General features: G+C 35.4%; 1 protein-coding gene across 5 annotated transcripts in view; it reads right to left on the reverse strand.

Annotated features, from left to right (window-relative positions):
• The window catches only part of MAP4K5 (mitogen-activated protein kinase kinase kinase kinase 5), a 106,776-nt gene that overhangs the window by 19,278 nt on the left and 62,712 nt on the right, over window positions 1-24,786 (reverse strand). For all 5 annotated transcript variants that reach the window (XM_073010969.1, XM_073010970.1, XM_073010968.1 and 2 more), the window contains 11 exons: window positions 24,315-24,396; window positions 22,945-23,061; window positions 16,846-16,924; window positions 9,108-9,166; window positions 7,756-7,823; window positions 6,401-6,443; window positions 5,364-5,517; window positions 4,266-4,363; window positions 4,056-4,097; window positions 3,058-3,142; window positions 165-244 (listed from right to left, as the gene is read on the reverse strand). In XM_073010969.1, coding sequence (XP_072867070.1) covers window positions 165-244; window positions 3,058-3,142; window positions 4,056-4,097; window positions 4,266-4,363; window positions 5,364-5,517; window positions 6,401-6,443; window positions 7,756-7,823; window positions 9,108-9,166; window positions 16,846-16,924; window positions 22,945-23,061; window positions 24,315-24,396 — 907 coding nt within the window. The remainder of the gene's footprint in view (window positions 1-164; window positions 245-3,057; window positions 3,143-4,055; window positions 4,098-4,265; window positions 4,364-5,363; window positions 5,518-6,400; window positions 6,444-7,755; window positions 7,824-9,107; window positions 9,167-16,845; window positions 16,925-22,944; window positions 23,062-24,314; window positions 24,397-24,786) is intronic.

Below are 24,786 nucleotides of genomic sequence, written 5' to 3' on the forward strand. Positions count from 1 at the left end.
CCTTTAGGGAAAAAAATCTTTCAACATGAACATGTAAAGAGTACAATTTTATCCCTCTAAATCTTTAAATCATAAAAATTAAAATTGGGGCCTACACAGATTGATTTAAAATTAATACACTTTATTCAATTTGCTTAATTTCTTGAGTTAAAAAGCCTAATTACCTGTTCCATTGTTGCTTCATGTAGCTCATTGAGATTCAGTGTGTAAATGCCATCTTCAGTTCCAAAAATAATGTACTGATCTAAAAGAGTTGAGATGAATTACCAGAATTTACTATCATCTTCTGAATCATTCACTAAAATAATGACTTTGCATTTTAATGGCATTAAGAATTAGCCACCTATCCATCCAAAATAAAATTATTTTCTTAAATTTGTATCATCTTCTTTACCTCTTTCCCCAACTCTTTTCTTATTTTTTAAAAGCAGATACATTCTATGTTAGACTAACTCACTCTGACTTTATCTTACTATATAACCCTGCCTTTCAACATAATTTTTGTATTTTAAGATTTTTAAATTATAGTTACACATTTTTGCAAGACACCTCAAATATTTTGACCAAGGAAACAAAAAATTAAATAAATTATAAATCACAACACACCAGAAACAATGAGCACACCTAGTATCCAGATCTTGGTTTTAAATATTACTTTCCACTAAAAAGAACCGGGGCTTCTTAGAGAAAGACTGCTTCCAATTCTGGGGCAATAAAATTAGATGCTGAGCCTAGAAATCTTGCTGTGGCAGAAAGTAAAGAAGTGCTAAAAAATGATGAGGACATTTCAAACAAAAGAACACAGGCATTCCCACTGCTCAAAAATTCTGGGACAATTTAAGTATGAAAATAAATAATAGAGATAGATCATATCTCACAGAATAAAATAAGAATTCATAAGTTTAAACTGAAACAAACAAATGAATAAGTGGGAAAGAAGAGAAACTGTCAATGGATATCAATGGATTGTCAATGGATGCTAAACTGAGTGAGTGAAAGTCTGATGAGCAAGAGGATATTTATAAACAAAATCTCAGCGCATCTTCATATTAATTACCTATAAATCAGAAAGGAAAAAATAGTAACCTGAGAATGGAGAAGGCTAGTGAACATGAACACTGCCTTAACCAACAGATCAATATTAATATCACTAGTATTTGCACAAGCTGGTATCATGTATCTCCTGATATGATGTACTGAGAAGATGCACAGTAACATTTCTGTGTCATTCCCGTAACAAATGCATAACCTGATTCAAGCATGAGGACTCATTATACGAACCCCAATTAAGGGACATTCTACAAAATAAGTGGCCTCAAAAATGTTGAGATCAGAAGTTGAGGAACTGTTTTACACTAAAAGAGACTAAAGAGCTATGGAAGCTAAACGCAACATACGATCTTGAATTGGATGTTAGACTGGAAAAAAACAAATGGGACGGAGACTACAAAAATTATTATTGGGACAATTAATAAAATCCAACTATGGACTTTGGATTAGAAAGCAGTAGTATATCAATGATAAATTTCCTGATATTTATAATTGTACTGCAGTTATATGATTCTTGATCCTAGGAAGTACACACTGAGGTATAAAGAGTAGAGGAGAGGAACATATTTCCAATTTATTCTCAAGTATTAAAAAAAAGTATATATAGATAGAAAGTGGCAAAACAAATGGGGCAAAATTTGATGATTTTTGCCTGATGATTGAATATACAGGAGTTTCTTATGCTATTTTTATAATTTTTCTGTATGTTTGAAATCATATCAATTAAAAGGTTATGAACAACAACAAATTCCTTAATAAAAATATTTTTTTCAGGCTAGGCACAGGCTCATGCCTGTAATCCCAGCACTTTGGGGGGCCAAGGCAGGATTGCTTGAGCCCAGCCCAGCCTGGGCAACATAATGAGACCTTGTCTCTACAAAAATAAATAAATAAATAAATAAAATAAAAAATCAGTTGGGAGAGGTGGTATACACCTGCGGTCGCAGCTATTTGGGAGGCTAAGGCAGGAGCATTGCCCAAGCCCAGGAGTTTGAGCTGCAGTGAACTATGACCGCACTGCTGCTCTCCAGCCTGGGCAACAGAACAAGACTCTGTCTCTAATAAAAATTATTTTTTATATATATATATTCCCCCTGTCATACTTTTTAATAGTGGCATGTAAAGCCAATCATTATAACCTGTCTTTACTATTGTGTTTAAGTAGAAACACACATTTCCTGAAATCCTCTACTGCCTAATAGCTAATTGCCAGATACTGGGGTAGGCTTGTTCCTTCCTTGCAACAAAGTAAATATTGGGAGCGATTACTGTTTCAAACGATCACACTGAAAAGCAGAGGTGTTATGTTTGTTTTCGAAGTCACATGGTAATGACAGAGTGGGAATCCAAACCCAGATCTATTTGATTCCAAATTTTTGCCTCTAAAAATGTTTCCTTACTTCAGAAACATAGTCTAAATTTTCAAAGTTATTTTAATATCATTTCAGACTTACAGAAAAGTTGTAATAGTACAAATAATTCCTAAATACCTGTAACACAAATTCTACAAATGTTGAACATTTACTACTTCTGCTTGATCCTTCTCTCTCCTTATGTAAATGTTTTCAGAGCTGTTTAAGATAACTTATGAGCATGATGCCTCTTTACTTTGAAATATTTGTGTACATTAAGGGAAAAAAGTCACATAACCACAAGACATTAATACTTAAACAATAAACAATGTTATCTAATCTGTAATCCTTACTAATTGAGATTATAAATTGTCCCAATAATGTCCTTTTATAGTAAAAGAAAATTCTAAATTAAGGATGCAATCAGTTGTGATTTCTCTTTAGTCCTTTGACTAAGAATAGTTCCTATACACTCCTAAATTTTAATGCCTTTAAACCAAAACCCTATCAACCTATTTAGGTTGCTGCAGGTTCCTATACCATTAGGTCTCTAAAGTCGTATTTTTAAAATAAACAACTTCGAGTCACTGATCATAAAGATCTTTCCCATAATAAATATTTTATTGGAGATGTATATAAAATTCAAACATTTTACCTTTTGTATCAGGATGTATCCAGGATGTTGCACAATTAATTTTCAAAGGACAGCCATCAAAAACTTTTGAAAAGCATGCTCCCATCTTATTTATAAAGAAAGAAATGTTGACTTCATTGGAAAATTTCATATATTCTTGGAAAATAGCTAACATCACTGAAATACCAAATTTACTCTTATTTGCCTATGCTTGTTTCATTCCAAAACAAAATTAATATTTTGACATCATTAAACCCCTACTACCAAGAGTCTCATATTCTTTCCTTTTGTAATCCACTATTTTATGGCAAAAATATCAAATTTACCAAAAGATCTACATACATGAATGATATAGTCTAGGAATTTTAAGTTAATACTATTTTTTAGGACTGACAATTATTAATGTGACACAATGGATAATTTTATTCAGTAACATTATAGTGATTACAATTGCAGTATAACTCTTTAATAGTCATAAGGGACAAAAAGGTTGATATTTATATTATACATTAGACCTTCACTGAATAAAAAAGGACAACGTATAAAGCATCCCATTTACATGATTGGCTCCCATCCTATTCATGGGATCATGGGGTTCCCATTCACAGATAACTTCCCCTGACTGGCCAGGAAGAAAGCATTAATGTAAGCTTCCCTGCTTCCTTTTCATTGTATATAGTCCAATGTGAAAATCACTTTAGAAGTAAAAAGATATTTAATCCACATCAAGAAGAGGACACAGTACTATTAATATCATCACATTAAAATTAAATAGGCCTGTGTAGGCTAATCTGATGACTCAACTGCCAGTATTCACAAAAAGTGAAACACTGCCAATTCAAATTCATGCACTCAAATTAGAATGCATGATATGATTTATAAGATATCCAAATGCATCCAATATCTTTGTATTTTATGATATCTTAACTTTCAAAGGCTCAAGCATAGTGATAGCCAATATACTGCTGCTTCTAAAGAGAGAAAAATTGGCAAATAGTTCACATAAAAATATTCCTTACCAGAACTTTTGGGGTGGGTGGAAGGCCATTGATGGCTGGTTTCTATGGGAAAAATAAAATTTAATAGTGTAAGACCTCCTAAGTCTTAAAGAAAAACTTGAGACATTTAGAACTTTGGCTACTTGAATTACTGAATTAAACAGACCATGACCCTTGCATGATAAATATCGTATTATTTACAACTAATTGCTAAATGCCTGTTATACCTACAGGGAAGTCTCGTTTGTCCTTTTTTCGTGGTAACTGTGGTGCTTGTGCTGATCCTTCTGTATTTTCACTCATCAGTTTTGAAATACCATCACCATTTCCTAAAGAGAATCATGTTAAAAGTTGAATGACCACACAAATAAGTACTTTCTTTGAAAAATTACTTCCCCTTTCTCCCACTATTTGTCTCCCACTTGGATGATCCTTTATTGGAGAATATTCTCTACTCTCAGGTAAGTTAATTTATCTTTGGTGCCTTTCTCTAGATTCTATAGAGGCAGCACTGCATCTTTAGCAGTGGTCTTCATCCATGTTTTTCCGTATCATGAAGAAAAAAAATCTGACCTACTGGCACTGATATGCAAGGCTTTTCATAATTGAACTTCAATCCACCTTTTGAGTTGTATCTTCCAGTATATACCCTTTAAAACTATTATAATAGACTGCATAATTCAGATTTCCCAGCTTCAGTGCATTTGATCTACCTACTGAAGGCTCATCAAGCCCTTTAACATCCTGCAGGAAGGACCAGGTGCGGTCACTCATGCCTGTAATCCCAGCACTTTGGGAGGCCGGGGCAGGCAGATCATTTGAGTTCAGGGGTTCGAGATCAGCCTGGGCAACATGGCGAAACCCCGTCTCTATAGAAAAAAAAAATTCCTGCAAGAGCTTACTTTCTTTATTCCCCATCTTTATCTCCCTCAGAAATCTCTGGTCTTCTGTTACACCCAGGTAATTATTTCAGAAGACACTTATATAAGCTGTCTTTCCTAACGTTATGTTTCTGTGGGTATACCTTCTGCTATAGACCCTGAAGTTCTGGAGGGCAGAAACATGCATTCACCCTTCTACATCCTATAATAAACATTTAGTAAGGATTCCAATTAGGATTGAAGTGAACTGAATCTATTTATAGCCCATCCATGCGGAATTAAAGAGCCTTTACAAAGCTTTAAGCTGTAATAGGATTGACTAAACAAAAAAGTTATTTTTTGAAATAGGAACAAATGACTCTCATTTCAGTTTTCACTTTGATTTGTTCACCCAGATAACAATATCTAGCCATATGTACTCCATGGCTGCTGATACTGCTAGCCATACCAATAGAGGAAGTCTCTGCCATAGGCCCACAACTCGGGCTACTCTGTCTTCTGAGAATTTGGGGAGCTCTGTTCTCTGAATCAGGACAATGTTTTATGGTTGATGTTTTTTCTTCATCCAGGAAGTTGTCTTCAGGGTAACTGCTTATCCTTGGCTAGTGGTACAAAGACAAAAAAGTACTTTAACAGTTATCATTACACAGCAGAGTTTTTAGGGAAAGGGAAATGCACCGTTTTTCTTTCTTCTATACAGTTCAATTCACTGGGCTAAGTGAGCAAAGTAAGAGGTGAGTTACTGCCCCAACACAATTATCGACTTGCCATGTGATTTTTAATCAGCCCTAACTCAAAACTCATAAAATTTTTATAACTAATTATATAAAAATCCACAAAACAACTAGAAACAATCAAGAAAAACGACTCCACTAACACGTCAAATTGTAGTCATAAGAATGATAAATGAACTCTTGTTTCCCCTCCATGTAGTCAAGTATTTTCTTCAATAAGTAATAACCTATTTTTGTCTTTTTCTTTCTTTCTTTTTTTCTTTTTTTACTGAGATGGAGTCTCATTCTGTCGTCCAGGCTGGAGTGCAGTGGCACAATCTCAGTTCACTGTAACCTCCGCCTCCTGGGTTCAAGGGATTCTCATGCCTCAGCTTCCTGAGTAGCTGGGATTACAGGCACGCGCCACCATGCCCAGCTAATTTCTGTATTTTTAGTAGAGACAGGGTTTCACCATGTTGGCCAGGCTGGTCTCGAACTCCTGATCTGAAGTGATCCACTTCTCTCAGCCTCCCAAAATGCTGGGATTATATGGGTGAGCCACCACGCCTGACTGCCTTTTTAAAATAGCTATTACAAATACTGTATTCCTCATGAAATCTTTACTATATATTTTACACCGTCATACACTCCTTTTGAAGAAAACTGTATTCATCTAAAATACATTTAAGAAAATTCTGAAAAAACTCAAAATTATTTTAAAAATTTATTATTTAAATAAGGATTTAGTGTTCAAAATCATTAAGTAGCTCACCTTAGGAGGTAGGGGAGGTGGTACTGCACGTTTTGAGGTTGATCTAATACAAAGAAGAAATGCAATTTAGATGATGATAAATGACCATAACCGAAAACATAGATACTATTAAATATGTATTAAAATCAGTTCCTATATAGAGGATATAAAAGACAGATCACAATGCAGAGTATAAAATCTTTAGGAAGGCCTAATACCTCACTCATATTGTCAAATTGTATTAGTATGCCTATAAAGATTTTAAAAAGTGGACACCAAGTCTTATTTTACTTTATGGTTATGCTTTGCTATATTTCATAGGTAATAAAAACTAAATTAACTTCTTGGTTAAAAAGTTGATTCAGAATTTTAGAGTTGGGACCCATAGATTCAAGTGGGTATACCATCAAACCTTTTGCTACTCAAAGTAGGTCGTCAAACCAGCAGAACTGGCATCATATGGGAACTTTTCTAAATACACCCTTCAGACCTACTAAGTCAGAATCTTCCTCTTAATAATTTCTCCAGGTCAAGAAGTTTGAGAAGCACTTATCTAGTCCACTGGTCTCACACAGTTATCCACAGTCATTGAAATCAATCATGTGGCTTTCAGGATTCTTAGATCCAGTCCCAAAGACTGTATCTATTCCAGAGGTTGGCAAACTTTTTCTATGAAGGGTCAGAGAGTAAATACTGCAGGTTTTGCGAGGCATACAGTGGTTGTAACTATGGAATTCTGCTGTTACAGTGTGAAAGCAGCCATGTACGATACATAAACTAATGAGCATAGTTATATTCTAACAAACTTATTCATGGACACTGAAGTTTGAATTTCATGTAATTTCCATGTGTAATAAAATATTATTATTCTTTTCATTTCTCTTCAACCATTAAAAATGTAATTACTATTCTTAGTTTGTGGGTTGCCATAGTTTGTTAACCCCAAACATATAGGCCTAATATGGGAACCTAGGAATCTGCATTTTTAAAGAGTTCTGTAGGTAACTGCAGTGCACAGAGAGGTTAGGAACAACTCATGAAGGCCAGCCCCCTCACTTAATTGTTGAGGTAACTATACTGGAGAGATGAAACTGGGGCTTTTTAACTCTGTTACAGTATTTTTTCCCATGACATTATGTGACTCACCTTTCAGTATATCATCATTACATAATCTATTCTGACTAAAAACAAAAACAAATAAAAAACCTTAATGATCAATATATGATGCTTTTTGGTAAAAGTCAAAAGCTTTACCTTCATTAAAGGCAAAACTTTTTCAAGAATGTAAATTAAAACTTATTAGAATAAATCACATGCCCCATACTGTTCTTATGTAATCAAATAAAATATAGTTATTAAATTAGAAAACAACTTACTTGCCAGTATTTGCACCATCAACAAAAGGATTCCACTGTAACATGAAATTTGGGTCTGATGACAATCCCTGTAAAGATAAAAATATAGTTTAAAATATTACTTTGTAACAGGTATTTGATTTTATTTGATTCAAGAAAACATTCCAGTATCATGATTATTAATCATCTTGGCATTCAATCAATTTTTAAATCTCTAGCTAGATTTGCTTTGTCATTTGACATATTTAGGTCAATGACTCATTATCAGTTGACCTGAACCTAAGAAATTCCATAAACACACTAAATGTAGCTTCAAATGTGACAAACCTTCTCTATCAATATGTGAGTATATTCCAAAGCAAACAATAAACAACTGAATTATCTACATCATCACTCTATTAGCATGGAAAACTAAATATCATATTACTAAACTGTCATGAATTTATTGGTGCTATTACTTTTTCCTACTAGCATGGAAATTGGGGTTTTATCATACAGCAACATTTACAGTAAGAAGAGCACTATTTCCAAACGTTAAGGATGAACTCAATAGGCTAGGTTAGGCTAACTCTAATATCTTGCTTCATTACTTTTTCCCTTATTTATTTATTTATTTATTTATTTATTTATTTATTTTTGAGACAGAGTCTTGCTCTGTCGCCCAGGCTGGAGCGCAGTGGCTTGATCTTGGCTAACTGCAACCTCCGCCTCCTGGGTTCAAGCAGTTCTCCCTGCCTCAGCCTCCTAAGTAGCTGGGATTACAGGCACATGCCACCATGTCTGGCTAACTTTTGAATTTTTAGTAGCGATGGGGTTTTGCCATGTTGGCCAGGCTGGTCTGGAACTCCTGACCTCAGGTGATCCACCCGCCTCAGCCTCTCATAGTGATGAGATTACAGGCGTTAGCCACTGCGCCCAACCACTTTTTTCATTTTAGATATGGAAAGAGGTAACTAAACAGTAAATTCAAAATAGGAGCAATGGTTAAAAAAGAAACTATATTAACAAATAAAATACATTTAAAAAACAGTAAGGCAATACAGAATGTAGAATTTACTATAAACTAAACAGAATCATTTAAAAAAAAAAAAAAAGGTCCTGAGAGCTTAAAGCTGAGAATCAAATTCTGTGTATTTAATGACATCAAGTAAAACCTTCAAAAGACTAACGAGGTTAAAATGAATGATTGAAAGAGTGTATTACATTGTACTCTAGTAAAAATACAACTATAAACTTTTAAAAACTTTAATATGGGAAAAATCAAAATTAATGCTTAAAAGAGTATATTACTTTGTTTTCTAAAGTACAACTAACTCAAAAAAAATTTTCTCAAATCTTAATGTGAAAATAATGCTTTAAAAATTAATTCTTACCATTTCATCTCGTGCTTCTGTTTCTTTTCTCAGAGGAGGTTCAAATTGTAATTTGTCAACTGCAAAATATATAACAGGTATGTACAAACTCAGCATCTCAGGGTTGATCTCAGAAATGTAATGGCAAGTTTGTATATGGTGTGAGGGAGGGAGAAAGAAGAGGGGAAAGAAGAGAAGACAAAAAAATCTTGTTTCTTGACTGCAAGAGTATCCCTTTGTTATGCTTACCAAAAGTAAGTAACAAACTGGGATCTTCCTAACATCTCTACTTAATTCTTGGTTGGAATAAGGAAATTAAACAAACAGTTCTTTTTGTATAAAAGAGATTTTCAAAGATTCATCAAAAATAAATGACTAAGTAAAAACTTTAAAGATTTTCTCTACGCTGTAGACTCTGCTTTGAGACAGTTTAAGCTACAGCTTCATGATAGAGATGAACTAAGAAAAACTACCTAAAAATTATCTAAAAAGAACAAATGACTTCTATGAAATTAAATGTCACAAGGAATCTGATGTATTTTGCTAAATATGTATTTTATTTGGCCTAGTCATACTGACTTCAGAATTATTCAAAATATTCAAAGAGTAACTTCTTTTGTATAAAATATTCTAAAACAGAGAAAAGGAGGGTTTATCACTTCCTCATAAAGTATTTAAAATTAAAAAATTCTAAAATCTAATGTGACTAAAAGCCCACCAAATTTTTTTAAACACTCATACTTGATTCATAGAGATGCAAAATTCCTAAATACAATCTTAGCAAACAAAATACTTTTAAAAAGCACTTTCAAATAGGATCCAGTTGTCCTTATTTCTAAAAACAAGATTTATAAAAAGCAAATACAAAGTACTGACATAACTCATCACATTAAACAAAAACAATATGTCATAAATTTTCCATAAAAGTTTGGAAGACATTCCATAAAATATAGTATCTACTTTAAAAAATAAAATAAAAAGTCCTTGGTCATTAATGATTTATTTAACATAATTAAAAACATCTGAATTCAAGAACTACTACTATAATTCATAAAGAACCTCTTTAGTCTTTTGAAACAGAGATGAACTAAGGTTTATTTTTGTGACAACCAGAAACACCGGCAAGCAGGTCTAGAGCTGCATTATAAAAAGCACAAATGTGAAAATAATATATTACTTTTTTTTTTTTAAGATGGAGTCTCACACTCCTGTCGCCCAGGCTGGAGTGCAGTGGTGCAATCTCAGCTCACTACAACTTCCGCCTCCCGAGTTCAAGCTATTCTCTTGCCTCAGCCTCCCGAGTAGCTGGGACTACAGGTGTGTGCCACCATGCTTGCTAGTTTTTGTATTTTCAGTAGAGATGGGGTTTTACCATCTCATGAGGTTTCCTGACCTCAGGAGTTCCTGACCCCAGTTGATCTGCCTGCCTAAATCTCCCAAGGTGCCGGGATTACAGGTGTGAGCCACTACGCCTGGTCATTTTTAAATAACAGAAATTGGACTTACCCTTCTGTATAAACAACTATCTACATGTAATACATATATATGTCTGCATGTTTGTGTGTGTACAAACTAAAGCAACTGTTTGAAGGCAACGCACCACAGACACCATAAGGCTGTGATTCTTAAAAGAAGGAAAATACATGGTGGTAAGAGCCATATTTACCCTGACTTTCTGCCTGGGGGTACTTTCCAAACGAGGATACAAGAAAATGGAGCCCAAAGAGAAAGTAACAGTCTCAACAGGTGAAGGGACAAGGATTTTAATTTGGCGCTGCTAAGGTAGAGGGCACAGTCCCAAAAATAAGAAAGCTGTATAAAGGAGGAACTCCAAAAATATGCAAAGAGGTTTTCTTAAGTCTTTGGCTGAATACCAACAACAAAGCCAGAGTATGCAAGGTATCTCAGAAAACGGCTAACAGAGAGCTGTGAGGTTCTGGAGATCCCACTGTACCAGGAAAAATTTGGCTTTCTACCAGAGGAAAGACCTTGCTGAATACTCTAAACCCTGACACAAGCCTTGAAAGGAGTAAGTAGACATACCAGGTAATTAACTCTTTAAAGAAAGACGATAAAATCCAGATGCTCAACATTGTATTACATTGTCCAACATACAATAAAAAAAACAACTGAAGAAGCTAGGAAATAGGAACCCACATAACCAGTTAAAAACAAATTACTAAAAACAGACCCAGAGGTGACACAGATGTTAAAATCAGCAGACAAGAATTTCAAAACAGCGATTATAAATACGTTCCAGGATTTAAGAGAAAAGATAAACACAGTAAGTGAGCAGATGGAACAGCTCAGTAGAAAAACAGAAATTATATATATGGATGTATGTGTATATACAGGTATATTACATATACGACTGAAAGTCTAGATCCAAAAAACGCTTGCCTGAAATAAAATTCACTGAATGGGCTTACCAGTAGACTCAATACTATAAAAAAGATCAATGAGCTTCAAGTCAGGGCAAGAAAAACCAAACTGAAGTACAGTGAAGGAAAAAAAAAAACTTATGTGTGGATACAGGGAGAAGAGTGGAGTGGGAGTACAAAGCCTCCATGACCTGTGGACAACATTCAGTGTTCTTACATATATAACTGGAGTCCCAGAAGCAGAGGAGACAGACTGGGGCAGAAATTTTGAATAAATAGTGGCCAAGCATTTTCCAAATTTGATAAAAAATATTAACCTACAAATCTAAGAGGCTCAATGAGCCCAAGACAGAACACAAAGAAAAAAATGTAGTTAGACACAACATAAATTGCTTTAAAAAAACCAAAACCCACAAAAGTTTCATACTGCAGTACCTCGTATCTTTTTTTAAAAAAACTGAGTCGATGTCATGAATTGGGTTGTAATTCGCAGCTTTAAAAAATACTCATGTAGAAGAACATACAGATATGCTACAGTTCAGGTTTTTTTTTTCCCCCAAAAACAGTTATTCTGTCAATATAGGTTTTTATTTGGTAGTTATATGTCTATTTTTAGGATGAATATAGCTTGTCAAAAAGCCTCAACAATAACAATGGTTTAAAAAAAAAAGTGTTTTGAGTTTGTGCTTCCTACTTGGGAAATCTGTGATTACTTCTCTGGAGACAGAAACACTTACCTCCCTAGAACTGTTACTAAACAGATTTGTAAGACAATATAGATGCTTCCTAACTGACAAAGGCTTGACTTACAATTTTTCTGACTTTCTGGTGGTACAAAAGTGATATGCATTCAGTAGAAACTGTACTTTGAATTTTGATCTTTTCCCAGACTAGCGATATATGGTATGATACTCTCTTGAGAGATGCTGGACAGCGACAGCAAGCCGCAGCTCCCAGTCAGCTACCCTAACATTAAATATTCTGAGCATGTTTAAGCTGGCTGGGCTAAGTTATGGTGTTTGGTAGGTTAGGTGTGTTAAATGTTTTTTTTTGCCTTATGATATTTTCAACTTAAATGGGTTTATTAGGACGTAACCCCACCGTAAATTAGGGAGCATCTGTACAACTTACTCAAAATCTCTACTGCCTTTATCACTCTTAGCCTTCAGGTAAGATAAACAGGACAAATAGAAATCTCAAACTGAAGTTGGTTAAACTTTCAGACATCCTGAGACTTCCTTAGCCTAAAGGGTTTTTTGTTGTTGTTTTTCTCCTTTGCCTGAATGTCAAGTGACAGCAGTTCCCCTTGGAGTTTATTAACTCTATGAACCAAAAAATCTGGGCATCCTATACATCTGGGAATACTGCCATTAACTCAAGTTACTACGTTTATTACATTTCCAGTTATTAACTGGAACTCAGAGTACACCCAGTTTTCCATTCAAACAGGTCCAGGAAGCATTTCCTCTGAAACAACCCTTACATTAAAATTCAGAGACTGTCTTCTGGAAAACTGCCCTCTAAACTCAATACATAGAATTTTGCCAGGTATTGTTAATAACTAATGCAATGGTAAAATAGGGTGTTGATCCCTGTATTCATGTCTCTCTAATATAGAGACATATGCCAATCTTAAATTGCTGGAAGACTGTCCCAGCAGGGCACTTCAAAAAGAGGTGACAAGGAATCCTTCTGAAGCAGATGACTACAAAAAGAAGAGAGCCGCCACCCAAGTCAGTTGTACCAAAACTGATAACTACATGAAGTGGAAAGTCTGCCCAAGACCCATGGAAAGATAATTGGAGCTGCTGGTTACTTTAACCTGCAACAACAGTACTTTATTTTCTTAGTCACATTTCCCCCGGCTTTTTGCTAGCTGGAGGTTTTGGACTGTTGACAGATACTTGTTACTTCTTTATTATGATACCTGTAGAGTCCCTATTCTTACTATTGCCCTTTGCAGCCTTAGTCAGCCTGGAGTATGAGTCTAACACCTGGCTGAAATTTACTCGTGAGTCAGCTAAAATTATACAACTAAACTAACTGTTAGGCTTATACTCTTTGTGAATACTTCCTATCTTCCCTTGGTGCCAATTCCTTGTAATCAGTTGGTTTCCTAGGTAACTGGGCTCAACCACTAATACACTCTTCAGATGACAAACCAAAAAAAAAAAAAAAAAAAAAAAAAAAAAATTTGGTAATTTAGCTAATATACTCATATCTGAATCAGACTGAGAAAGTAAGAAATCTTTCTTGCCATTCACGAGGCTGAAAGGACAGACACAAATCCAAATGCAAAGTCAACAAGAAACAATGTTTCTCCCAAGGATATTTTGTACATGTAAAGTTTCATATAATGACCCCCTCTGAGTTAGTCTGCTTTCTGAGAAATCTCTCTCTCTAAAATCACTGACTGCCACAAACATTGCTATATGAAATCACATTAAGAATGAATCATCCTATTCTTGCCTGGACTAAATCACTGACACAGAGAAACAGACTCAATTTCCAATCCAGATGCAGAGCTTCAAATAAAGGCATATTTGAACACAACACTTCAAAAAGTTTCCAAGGAAACATACTCCTAGGTTTACTTTAACAGCAGAGACCCGATATTCACCCTTTCATACACATCCCTACTTTGCATTAAGTCATCATTTAAAATTCACCTGAACTCCACTCTTTCCAAAATTGTGTATTTCTTTTCCCTTGTTTGATGAAACGTTGAATGGTTTGGTTCCTCTGGTGTGTGTTCTCTCTCATTGCAAGGAGTCAGTAAACCTGACTGTGTTGGACTACACGTTTGTCCCTGGTGGTCTTAGACTGATTGGGTATGATTCTTAATAATAATTTATGTCCACTAAAAATGCATGGTAAGAATGCTTACAGTAGTCATAATAGCCCAAAACCAGAAATAAATCAAATGCTCATCAACAGAAGAATGGATAAATTATGGTATGGTCATACAATGGAGTATTACCGTATAGTGAAAACTGAACTATTTCTACACATGACTCTAACAGACATAATGTTGAGTAAAAGAAGCCAGGAACAAAAGGGTGCTTTTTGTATGAGTCCATTTACCTGAAGGTCAAGATCAGGTAAAAGCCAGTTTATGTGATACAGATTGGAATAGTAATTTGCCTGGGGAGAGGGAGGGCAGGCGAGTATAGAATTTAAGAATACTGATTGTGAAGGCTCTCATGAGGGAAACTTCTGAGATTCTGATAATGTTCTATATTCGTATTTTTAGTTGGGTGGTAGCTATATGAGTGTATATATTTAAAAATTTATCCTGGAGTATTCTTAAGATTTGAGCATTTTACTATATATAAGTTATCACTTCAATTTAAAACACTGAAACAAAAACAAAGTAGAAATAAATAGCATAAAATCTATTGAACAAACAAAAGCAAAGTGGTAAAACACTCCTGATAAATACAAAGAAGTTTTAAAGACAAGTCATTAATAAAGTGACCTTCTACTCTACCACTTTCTGTCTGGTGCTTTAAGCACATGGAGCTCACTCTATGAGGATATTAGTATTTTGGGCTAATATCATGGAATATAAAAGAACTAAAACTTGATCTTATCTCTGAAAAAGCCTATTTTGGTTAAGAAGACTGAATATCATAAATATGTCAACTCTCCCAAAGTATTAAGATCTCTGTAAAAACAGTTTTTTTTTTTTAAACCACAAAAGCTGATTCTTAAGTTTATGTGGGGAAGGCACAATAGTCAAACGTCATAATGAAAAATAAGTGTGACAAGGTACATATGTGTGTGTGGTGGGGAGGGGCAGAGAGTAGGAGTAGGATTAGTTCTAACAGATATTATCAAGATATAATAATCAAAAGTATGCTACTGGCACAAAAACAGACATTTATGCAACAGAATAGAATTTCCAGAAACAACCCTAAAATATGTATGGTAATTCAGTATATAATAAAGATGGCATGTCAAATCCATGAGTAGAAAGACTGCATTTTCAATAAATAATGAAACTGAGTGATCATCTAGAAAGAAACTCAAGTTGCAATCCATACTCACACCTTCTACCAAATAATTTATATCAGATTTTTAAACATTAAAAAAGAAACTAAAAACACAAGAAACAATAGGAAAATTATTTTATAACTTTGGAATCGAGAAAGTCTTCTAAATATGACACAAAACCCCAAAACTATACGAGAAAAGATAGATAAAATAGACTACATTAATGGAATACTACAGAACTACATAAAATAAAGAATATGTTACAATGGAATATCAACTTTGCTACTTTTCTCTTTAGTATTTGAGGCCCACAGACTTCATCTCAGACTATAAAAGGAGAGAACAGCATAAGAAGATATCATCGATCTAGGCACTAACGAAGATAACTAAATCTTGAATTACTGGCTTAATTATGAAAAGGCCTGATTGAAACAACTGAGAAGGGAAGAATACTCTCCAGTGATTAAGAGTTTTAAAGCTGCGCCCATAAAGCTAGAGATGTTTGGGTTTATGAAAACTCAGACTTAAACAGAATGTACACTGCCAATAATTCTAGTTAGTTCAAATATTTAATGAATTATCTTCCTCTAGTATGGTTTACAATTTCATTGATTTTGTTAGTCATAAACCTTATTTTACTGTAAACTACTTTAAATCTCTCAGAACAAGTATTCATTTAAGGCAATAAACCAGAGAAGAACTAAAATTTCTTTACGAATCTGTTGTTCTAAATTAATTTGGCTAAGGTGACAAATACTGATAGGAAATTTTCACCTGTCAATGATTAATTTATTAAATTAAAAACCAATCTCTCTTTTGAAATATTTCCTTTAGAAAAGATTCATCTTAGTGCTAATCTGATTTTTAAAACCTGAAACCAACCCAAACATGCAGTGAGAGTAAACTGGCTAACTACAATAAATCAATTAATGAAACAGAATGCAATCGCTAAACAGAATGGTTATAAAGTCTACGCTAATATATGGAAATTAATTTTATTATTAAGTGAAATTTTATGCATAGTATAAATTCATCCATGTAAAAATACACATGGAAAATGAAAGAAGTGTGGCAAAATATTAACTATGGGTTGGCTCTGGGTGATGTGATTGTATGCAATGTTAATTTTCTATTTTTTTTCTTGCAGATTTTCAGCAATGGGCATGATTATGTCCATAATTGGAAAATAAAAATTATTCAAAAATTACAAACCAAGGGAATTCCATTGAAACCAGAAAAGCAACCCCTATTTTAGAAGTATTCTGATATGTTGAAGTACATAGTCTTAATTAGTCTGAAATTTTATTATTCTACAAAACATACAAGAACACCCAGCACAACCCTCCAAAACCACCAATGGAAAATGTAAACCAAACACATACAATTTATTTCTGAAGCTGTCCGTTCAGCTCTGGCATTCCTGTTTGTAGATCTAATGGTATGACGAATGATTGCATGGGGCTGTGAATATAAGCATAATATATATACTTTAACAAATTTCAATGATAAAGTTAAAAAGTCAAACTCTCTTATCATTTATTAATATGAGTATCTACTAGTAAATTATAGGATAAACATAAAACAAATACAATGAATGCTAAAATACTTTGGAAGGTTTTTCACTTGTTCCATGTTTATACTGTATAAAATACTGAAGAGATTCAAAGACACACACAAGTCTTGTCCTCAAAGAGCTTATAGTCTAGGGAGGTAAGACACACAAATACTCACAGATAAGAAAATGGCAAGCACTTTTCATTAAGAGGATAAATGGACTACTAGTAAAGCCCAGTGGAGGGAGAAATGACTTTGACCTGAAGGGGTACAGTTCTTCATGAAAGCTGTAATCTCATCTGGGGCCCTGAAGTACCAGTAGGCACTGAATATGCGGCAATGTGGGAAAAGCATTCTAGATAGCAGAAAGTATATGAACAAAGTGAGGTAAGAAATAACAGGAAATTGTGGAGTGTTTGTAGGGAGTGGGGGTTGGTTATTATTTGGTTGCAGCGAAGATTAGGTGATGAGATGACAAAGATGGAAAGACAGACCGTGAGGGTGAGCCCAATCATCAAAGGCTCTGAATGTCAGTCTGGGTATCTTCACCTCAGTTTCTTGGCAAAAGGAATTTTTTGGAGACTTTACAGCAAGGAAATGGCATTGCCAGTGTCAGCTTTAAGAGTTATCTATTAAGTATGTATAAGACTATGGAGGAGAGAAATACTGGATACAGGGAGATTGAGTAAGAATATTGTAGAAAGCCAAGTGAGAAGCATACTACTTCTACCCACTGTGCAGAACCTCCTGCTCTTTTGAAGTTAGGCCTTCAGCTCAACCCCTATTTACCAAATTTCTGATGACTCACTCTCATTCACTGATGGCTCTGAAAGTGGCTCATCTGTTCACCTCTTACTTCAATACCCACCAACACACCAAATAAATTCAAAGCCCCAGGAGGATCCATTGTTCTAGACTTATTTTCTGACCCCATCTTCAAAGACACTCTCATATATTTCAATGTACTCTCAACTCCTAAAAATCACAGCTTGGACCCTGACATCAACTCTGATGCATGAATTCCCTCTATATTACAAATCTCCGATGTTTTGAGTTTACTCTCTCACTTACTCCCATTACACTTGTTCAACGTTCCCAATGAAATATCAAGTGCATTGATCCATTACTTTCTCACTCTCCATCAACATCTCTCCTTATCTGGTCTATGTCTGGTAGCACATAATTTCAAGTGATTTCTTGCAAAAATCCTAAATTCCCTTTGCCCCACTGTCTTTTAGTAGACTGGGACAGCAAAATGCCAATCCTGGATAAACTCAACTGGTCACTTTTGCGTTTACACATCTGGGGTATCAATCATGCTGGAGGAAAATTATACAGTAGAACACACTGAAAATTCATCTAATCTGAGCTCCGACTCTAGTCATTTAACCCTCCATTCCCCTCAATTACTATTCCGTACCTTCTTCACATTCTTCAAACCTACCCATTTTCCTTCACCTATACAGATCACCTCACCACTTACTTCACAAAGAAAATAGAAATCACCAGCTACACTGCATTACCAACCATCCCTTTCTCTAATGGAAGAGCAGTGTTGCGTCTCCCTGCTTTCTTCTCACGGACTCTTCCTTTCCATCTTGCTTCCCTTGACTCTTCTGTCTATTGGACAGTATTATGAGCATTTAACGAAAGAAAAAACATGAAAAAAAAATCCTTCTCCAGCTTATTCTCTTCCAGCTACCGCTCTACCCTATCCCTCCCTTCACAGCTCAATTTCATAAATGAATTGCGATACATATCTTTCAAACCAGTCAATCTAGCTCCCCCTCCTCTATTAGAAAATTATCCCTGTTAAACTCATCAAACACTAACCACCTAAAGCCAAAAACTAGTTTAACTTAATTTCTATGTTCTCATTGAAACTCTCCTTTCTTCTTTCAATGTTCCTTATCAATCTCCTCTGCTATTGCCCTTTGCCTACTTGATCCTTAAATTTTGGGAGAAATCTCAGGTTCTCTGCTAGGCAATCTTCTCATTCTATGTGCTTCCCTTGGGTGATCACATTTACTCTTAAGGCATCAACTACATGTGTATCTAATGACTCTCAAATTTATATTTTTATTATTTTATTTACTTTTATTTTTTTGAGATAGGGTCTTGCTCTGTCACCCAGGCTGGAGTGTAGTGGCACAATCATGGCTCACTGCAGCCTTGACCTCCTGCACTAAAGTGATCTTCTTACGTTGGTCTCCCAGGTAGTTGGGACTACAGGTACCCGCCACCAAGCCTTGCTAATTTTAAAAATTTTTTTGTAGAGACAGGGTCTCACTGTGTTGCCCAGGTGGGTCTCCCAACTCCTTGGCTCAAGTGATCCTCCCACCTTGGGCCCTCCTAAACTGCTGGGATTACAGGCATTAGCCATCATACCCAGCCTCAAACCTGTACTTTTAATCCAAACTTTTCTCTCCAAGCTACAATGACATATTTAGCTCCTTACTAGACATTTCCATTTGGAAGTTCTATGCAACATCTTCTTCAGTATAAAATGTAACTCATCTTTCTTCCCAAACCTGATTTTACCATAGTGTTCCTATCTTAGTAAATGGTTATATCCATCCAACTGCTCAAGTCAAAATCTGGTAGTAATTCTTTTCTTATTCCTTACCTTCATGTCTTCATCCAATCATTAACTCTCTCATATAATTCTTAAATTAATCCACTTTTCTCCATCCTTGCTCTACCATCCTAGTTTACCATTATTTTTATCTTGTATAATTTAAACAGTCTTTTAACAGGTTTTCAGTAATGAACTCACCATTCTGAAGTCACTGAGATCTTTAAAAAATGCACATTTTGATTATGTCACTCCCTTACCCTTTAATGGCTTTCTACTACCCTTAGACTAAAGCCCAACACTTTAAACACAGTTTGATAGACGGTATTTAGCTCTGTATCGTTATCTTCTATCACTTCCTTCTTCCCTATTTTCTGCTCTAGTCAGACTGACTTTTCTTTCTCTCTCATTCGCTCTCTTTTATTCTTCCCCTGAGACAGGGTCTCATCCTGTCACCCAGGTTGGAGTGTGGAGACGCGATCTCGGCTCACTGCAACCTTTGCTTCCCAGACTCAAGGGATTTTCCAGACTCAGCCTCCTGAGTAGCTGGGACTACAGGTGTGTGCCACCATGCCCAGCTAATTTTTTTGGTATTTTCTGTAGAAATGGGGTTTCGCTATGTTGCCAAGGGTGGTCTTGAACTCCTGAGTTCAAAGTGATCTAGCTGCCTCAGCCTCCCACAGTGCTGAGATTACAGATATGAGCCACCGCGTCCGACCCAGACTGTCTTTTCTTTAGTTCCTTATGTACAGTGCCTTCTCCCTTATCACCAGGCTTTCAAATATGTTATTAACACCTCTGCTCAGGCCACTTACATTTATTCTCTTCCTCGAATTCTGACTTATCTTTCAGGTTTTCAGCTTAAATGTCACTTCTACAATAGTGAGTTTTTCCCTATAATATCCCTCCATAGCACCTTTTACCTCCCATTCCATCACATGTGTAAATTAGTCATTGGTATTTCTGAATTTCCTTTGAGACTATACCATGAGCACTATAAAAGCAGGGATAATGTTAGTCTCATACACCATTGTGCCCCCAACTGCCTGGCACGTGGTTTTGCATTTCAAGAATTGAAAAGTACGGTGACATCATTAAACAGAAATAGAGAATTCAGAAAGTAGAGTAGATTTGGCCCAGCAAAATGTGGTAAAAAATAGGTGTTTGGTTATTTACATAACCAGTGAAAGGCAAACTGGAGAACTGAGTAATATCTAACTCTACATTTATGCAAGAATAACTTTACTTTCTTTAAACAATGAATCTTTAAACAATTAAAATACTTATTAATCCCAAGTTGCAAACAGTGGTTCAAGTAGAAAACAATTTTATGTATGGCTGGTTTATTTAATATTTCCACTTCAAGTTCATCTAACATTCAACTAAATATTCACTGGGTACTCACGACATGACAGGATTATGCTATATACCAGGCAATGGGAAATAAAGATTGGAGTAAAGATTGTTTAATGACTATTTCTATTAAATACATACATAGATATGATGGTGTATTAACTAAGAGAGTAGGCTCTGGAGTTTGCCTGGATCTAAATCCTGGTTCCATTTCCTATTTGCCATATGATGCTGGGCAAATTACTTCCATTTCTTGTCCCTCGTTTCCTCATTTATAAAACAGGGACATTAATGGTACCTACTACAAAGGACTGTTTTGATATGAGATGAGTTAACACAGAAATTATTTGGCCTAATACTTGGCACACACTGAGTACCCAACAAGTGCTAGTAGTTACTATAATATTTATTTATTTATTTAAGACAAAAGTCTCACTCTGTTGCCCGGGCTGGCATGCAATGGAACAATTTCAGCTCACTGCAATCTCTGCCTCCTGGGTTGAAGAGCTCCTCCTGCCTCAGCCTCCCAAGTAGCTGGGACTACAGGTGCCTGCCACCACACCCAGCTAATTTTTGTATTTTTTTAAAGTAGAGATAGGGTTTCACCACGTTGGCCAGCTGGTCTTGAACTCCTAACCTCAAGTGACCTGCCCATCTTGGCCTCCCAAAGTGCTGGGATTACAGGCGTGTCTGGCCCATAGTATGATATTTATAGGAAATAATTTAAAACTGAAGAACAGGAAATAGAAAATTCCCTTTAGTGAAGGTAGAGATATAAGGGAAATAAAGGCTAAAAAGGACATGAAGAGACAGATTCAGAAAAACTTAGAAAAAAAAATGGAATCATAAAAGGAGAAGAAGGAACACAAGGAGAAAGAGACTGGTGAAAAAATATACTTGTGCTATATATAGTCATAAGTAGATACCTGTTAATGAAGAGGAAGTCTTTCATTCCTGATTTCCTGACAAGTTGTGTTGTTATAGAAAATACATTACGTGCCAGGCACGGTGGCTCACGCCTGTAATCCCAACACTTTGGGAGGCTGAGGTGGGTGGATCATGATGTCAAGAGATCGAGACCATTCTGGCCAACATGGTGAAACCCTGTCTCTACTAAAAATACAAAACTTAGCCGAGTGTGGTGCCAGGAGCCTGTAGTCCCAGCCACTCAGGAGGCTGAGGCAGAAGAAGAATCAATTGAACCCAGGAGGCGGAGGCTGTAGTGAGCCAAAATTGTGCTACTGCACTCCAACCTGGTAATAGAGCGAGACTCCCTCTCAAAAAAAAGAAAAAAGAAAATACATTAAAAATAATTCTATAATGTTTTCAGAGAAGGCAAGCATAGTTATGAATAGCCCTACAACTAATTATATAAGAAATAATAGTTTTGAAATACTGAAAAGGACAACATTTTCCAAGAGGAACTTCAGCTTCATTTTTGAAAATTATTTGTATTCTGTTAATACAAATTCAACTACAAAAATGAGCAGCTGGATTTCTAAGAAGTCTTTTTCAGAAAAAATAATACGCATATGTGTTGTGGTTACGCCTTTTTTTCCCTAGTTGAAAGCAAGGCTCTTAAAACCTTTATTTCCTTGGAAACAGATGTTCTTTATATATATCCCATAGAAAGATCAAACTCACTACAGAAGCCGAGGTCAAGAGAGAAGGGCAGTCACCAAAAGGGAAAGCACCTCTGCATTGCTGCAGAGGGACACCTGATTTCAATCTCAGCGACCAAAACTTCAGGCTAACCAAACTAAGAACATAAAAAGAGACAGTGTTAAGAACTAATCCTAGTTCTGAGGAGAACTAGGATAAAAAAAGTATCAACTGATAATTATGTGCAGGAAAAGTGTAGTTTACACTATTAATCTCTGTAGCTAAGCCTGTTTTAACTAAGCGAAAAGATGGACTCAGAAAACAAAGAAAAAAAAGCAAACTTTAAGGCCTTATAAAACATTTGTTTTCAACTATGAGACTGCAAACACTTCCTTACCTCAAAGTCATCATCATCTGCTTCAGTGTAATGTGCATGGTTATCTGGATTATTCACTTTGTCTAACAGTTCAACTGCTAGGGCTCTAGAGAGACCTGGCTGCGCAACAAAAGTGTGCTAAAAGAAAACAAAATGAAATTTCATGAGCATGCCTTTACGTCTATGGTTTAAAGAAAATGCTATCTTCATTTTTTCATTCGGTAACTAGCAGAGACAAGTATATGGGAGTCTACTAATATAAATAAACTTAGTAAAAATATTCATCAGAGAATCCATAATTACATATTATATAAAATTAAGAGCCTTTGTAAATTTAGAAAGTAATTTCTTTTTGTAAAGTTATCTAATCTATATTAAGTTCTAAAATTATATAGATAAGATATGGCTATATCAATGACATTCATTACTCATATCACTATACTGATGCAAATGAATACTGTGGTATGGTCCATAACCACAATAAGAAAAAAGCATGTATATCCTATATGTGCATACATTTAATTCTGTAAAATTATGTTAATGTACAAAGACGTATATAACTGAATACTGGCATTTCAGTAAAGCTTTCTTAGGTTGTTGTAATCATTGACTATTTCTAATATAAAAGTGTTTTATACACACACATATGCAGAGTGTTCTATAAATTCATATTAGAAGCCAAGAAAAGTAATTCATTTTAGCTAAGGGCAACATTTTAAAGTTTTCTCTAAGGCAGGGGTGAGCAAACTACAGCCCATGGGGAAAATCTAGTGCACTGACCGCCTCTTTTTGTAAATAGTTTTATTGAGTATTGAAATTATACCCACATGTGTACACTGTTTATGGCTGCTTCTGGGCTATAACGGCAGAACTCAGTAGTTGTGGCAGAGGCTGTATGGCCCACAAAGTTTAAAATATTTACTATGGGAACTGCCTCTAGAAAATTTGCTGGCTGGGCATGGTGGCTCATGCCTGTAATCCCAGCACTTTGGGAGGCTGAGGCGGGTGGATCACGTGAGGTCAGGAGTTCAAGACCAGCTTGGCCAACATGGTGAAACCCTGTCTCTACTAAAAATACAAAAATAAGCCAGGTGGTAGTGGCATGCGCCTGTAATCTCAGCTACTCGGGAGGCTGAGGCAGGAGAACGGTTTGATCCTGGGGAGCTGGGGCGGAGGTTGCAGTGAGCTGAGATCGTGTCACTGCACTCCAGTCTGGGCGACAGAGTGAGACCCTGTTTCCAAAAAAAAAAAAAAAAAAAAAACATAAAGTTTGCTGACCCCTGCTGTAAGAGATCGCTAACATTTTTATATTAAAAACCTAAATACTTTTGTTCTACTGATATGTCTAATTTACAACTACAGGAAATCCCCTTGTTAATTCAATGACTTACAGTCAGAAGTCTTTCAGCAGTTGGTCTTTTTTTTGGGTTTTTGGTTAGTGCTATTTTGACAAAATTATGGAATGTTGATGACCTTCAAATAAAAAGAGATGTACAAAAATATTTCACTACTATATTTTGGTGTTAGTAAATAACATTAACTTAGGAACAGTTAGTAAGTCTAAAACACCATGATTTTTTAATTGGGCCACTTAGTTAAAGTACAATATATTCCTTGGAAACATCTGTGTCAGTTTTGTCTTTTAAATAAAATACAATTAAGTAACAGAACAGTAATATACAACCACAAAAATTACACTAACAATCAGAAATGGATAGGCTGTGTCATTTATATATGACCTACTTTTCTAGGTACTACTTAGGAGTCAAAATGTCCTTTTCTCATGGCATAATTTACCTAGTATGTAAATGTTGTGCTATACCAAAAGAGTTGGATGGCACAAAAGGCAGGCATGGGATAATA

The sequence above is a fragment of the Chlorocebus sabaeus genome, chromosome 24 (assembly GCF_047675955.1).
Source record: "Chlorocebus sabaeus isolate Y175 chromosome 24, mChlSab1.0.hap1, whole genome shotgun sequence".
NCBI classification, from domain to species: domain Eukaryota; kingdom Metazoa; phylum Chordata; class Mammalia; order Primates; family Cercopithecidae; genus Chlorocebus; species Chlorocebus sabaeus.